We start from the raw sequence: 2620 nt of genomic DNA, 5'->3' as shown, positions 1-2620 counted from the left end.
TCTACTTCCCCAGAGACAGATGAGCTTMTYGATAACATTTTTATGACTGTWTCCCGTATGAAGGAAGTGTCTCATTGATGATGCTATGRACAGTACCTGTGTCCACAGAGCCTGATAYCTCAGGGAAGAGATCCTCCAGAGTTGCTGCAGTGTGTCTGGGGCTGCTGTGTGTTCTACTGGCTGGGATCATAGGCCTGTCTGTCCACTGTAAGTCTGAAGTTATAATTCCTACATTTCACCAGCAGTTCTGTGACTATCTCTTTTAATTATAAACTTTGTTGTTGTTGTAACAGATTATGGGGTTTCTTAGCCTATAAGACCAACTCATCTGCAGAGAGAGACCAGCTACAGACCAGCTACACCAACCTGACTACTGAGAGAGACCAGCTACAGACCAGTTATAACAACCTGACTAAACAGATAGACCAGCTACAGACTGAGAGAGATTTTCTTAGGGGGAGGCTTACCAATTGCAGTGAGTAAACCTACAGTAATAAATTATAATTAATCCCACAAACATGATCATGAGTCTGTATTCTTACAGTATCGTGTGATAATTTGAAGGAAATTCATGTCAATCCTCTTGTAGAACAAACCTGTCCTGTTGGCTGGCAGAAGTTTGAATCCAGTTGGTACTTCCTGTCTACTGAGACTAAAACCTGGAAGAAGAGCAGAGAGGACTGTCTGGAGAGAGGAGCAGACCTGGTGATCATAAACAGTGATAAGGAACAGGTGAGAGAGTGAGTGAGTGAGTGAGTGAGTGAGTGAGTGAGTGAGTGAGTGAGTGAGTGAGTGAGTGAGTGAGTGAGTGAGTGAGTGAGTGAGTGTAGATCAAACATACAACTATATACTGTATATAGTTATCTTTCTCAACAACAGCAATTTGTCTTCGACCTCAAGAGGAGAGTCTGGATTGGTCTAACCGATTCTGTTAATGAGGGGACCTGGAAATGGGTGGACGGCACCCCACTGACCACAGGGTGAGAGATGATAACTATTATGTCAATAAGGCTTCATTCAATATTTTTCTATACAGGTTATTGTCACTGATGATACCAGTCAAGACAATTAACTATGAAACATTTCTGTATATTATTTAGGATTGTGATGTTCTAACTGTGATATCTGACTGTTTTTAACCCTGTAAGTACTGGTATTAACCATGATATCTGACTGTTTTTAACCCTGTAGTGCTGGTATAACATGATATCTGACTGTTTTTAACCCTGCAGGTACTGGTATCACATGATATCTGACTGTTGTTAACCCTGTAGGACTGGTATTAACCATGATATCTGACTGTTGTTAACCCTGTAGGTTTTGGTATTAACCATGGTATCTGACTGTTGTTAACCTTAGTATGGTATTAACCATGATATCTTGACTGTTTTTAACCCTGTAGGTACTGGTATTAACCATGCTATCTGACTGTTGTTAACCCGTTAGGTACTGGTATTAACCATGATATCTGACTGCTTTTACCCTGTAGGTACTGGTATTAACAATGATATCTGACTGTTGTTAACCCTTTAGGTACTGTTATTAACCATGATATCTGACTGTTGTTAACCCTTTAGGTACTGGTATTAACCATGATATCTGACTGTTTGTTAACCCTTTGTAACTGGGTACTGGTATTAACCATGATATCTGACTGTTTTTAACCCTGTAGGTATTGGTATTAACCATGATATCTGACTGTTGTTAACCCTTTAGGTACTGGTATGCCAAACAGCCTGATAATGCAGGTCTTACTGGGGAGGACTGTGCTGAGATACACAAAGACCAGAGTCCTCTAAAGGCATGGAATGACTTGTCATGTGGCAGCAAACGCACCTGGATTTGTGAGAAAGAGTTTTAACATCACCATGACAACATGCTGTAATACATTCTTTAGACTACAGTGCACATGACTTCCTCATTCTCTCTCTGTCTCTGTCTCTATTTCTTTCTCTCTCTCTCTCTCTGTCTCAAACACATGCACACAAATGTTGTATTTGTTTGTATTAGTATATTAATAAATGTCCTGCTTATTTCCTGACATTGTAGCTTCCTGTTTACCAGAGTCAACATGAAGTTAGTACACTTGACTTTGTTCACACTCTGCATAAGGTGCATTTGATCAATTCCAATTCAAGTACATTCTTCTTACTTACTAGAGATATCTACATGCTCCAATTTAGGCCTGGTGATAACATAGTCAACAGTACCAAACCACCATTACATACACTGTATAGGAGTTGACTGTATCACCAATCAGTGAGTGTAGTAGAGATATCAAAGGATGTTAATTAATAATCTTTGACAGTCAGTCTTTGTTGTCAAGTTACATATAAGAACAAAATCAACTGCTCATATTTGACTGTTGTTCTCCTATATGGGTCCCAAAAGAGGGAAGTGAAGTTGATATTTTRAGTGGTTCAACCAGCTGTCACTCAAAACGCCTCAACCAATTAGGTTCATAACGAGAGAGGAGAGCCCTGGTGGTTTATGTTGTCATCTCAACCTCACTGGTTAAGCATACCCACCCTCAATATCCACTTGGAGCAGTTTGTAGTGTTGAATATAWTGTAAGAACATTATAATGACCCATGATTATAGTCCTGGACCTCCTGAACAT

General features: G+C 39.8%; 1 protein-coding gene across 1 annotated transcript in view; it reads left to right on the top strand.

Annotated features, from left to right (window-relative positions):
• Positions 1-297: 297 nt before the first annotated feature.
• LOC112069016 (C-type lectin domain family 4 member E-like) overlaps positions 298-2620 on the top strand; it is a gene marked incomplete at its 5' end in the record, with an annotated part of 13110 nt that continues 10787 nt past the window's right edge. The window contains 2 exons of the mRNA XM_070438362.1: positions 298-475; positions 590-732. Coding sequence (XP_070294463.1) covers positions 298-475; positions 590-732 — 321 coding nt within the window. The remainder of the gene's footprint in view (positions 476-589; positions 733-2620) is intronic.

The sequence above is a fragment of the Salvelinus sp. IW2-2015 genome, unplaced genomic scaffold (assembly GCF_002910315.2).
Source record: "Salvelinus sp. IW2-2015 unplaced genomic scaffold, ASM291031v2 Un_scaffold845, whole genome shotgun sequence".
Classification (NCBI taxonomy): Eukaryota; Metazoa; Chordata; class Actinopteri; order Salmoniformes; family Salmonidae; genus Salvelinus; species Salvelinus sp. IW2-2015.
The sequence above is the reverse complement of the archived record's forward strand: the minus strand, read 5'-3'. Positions and strand labels throughout refer to the sequence as shown.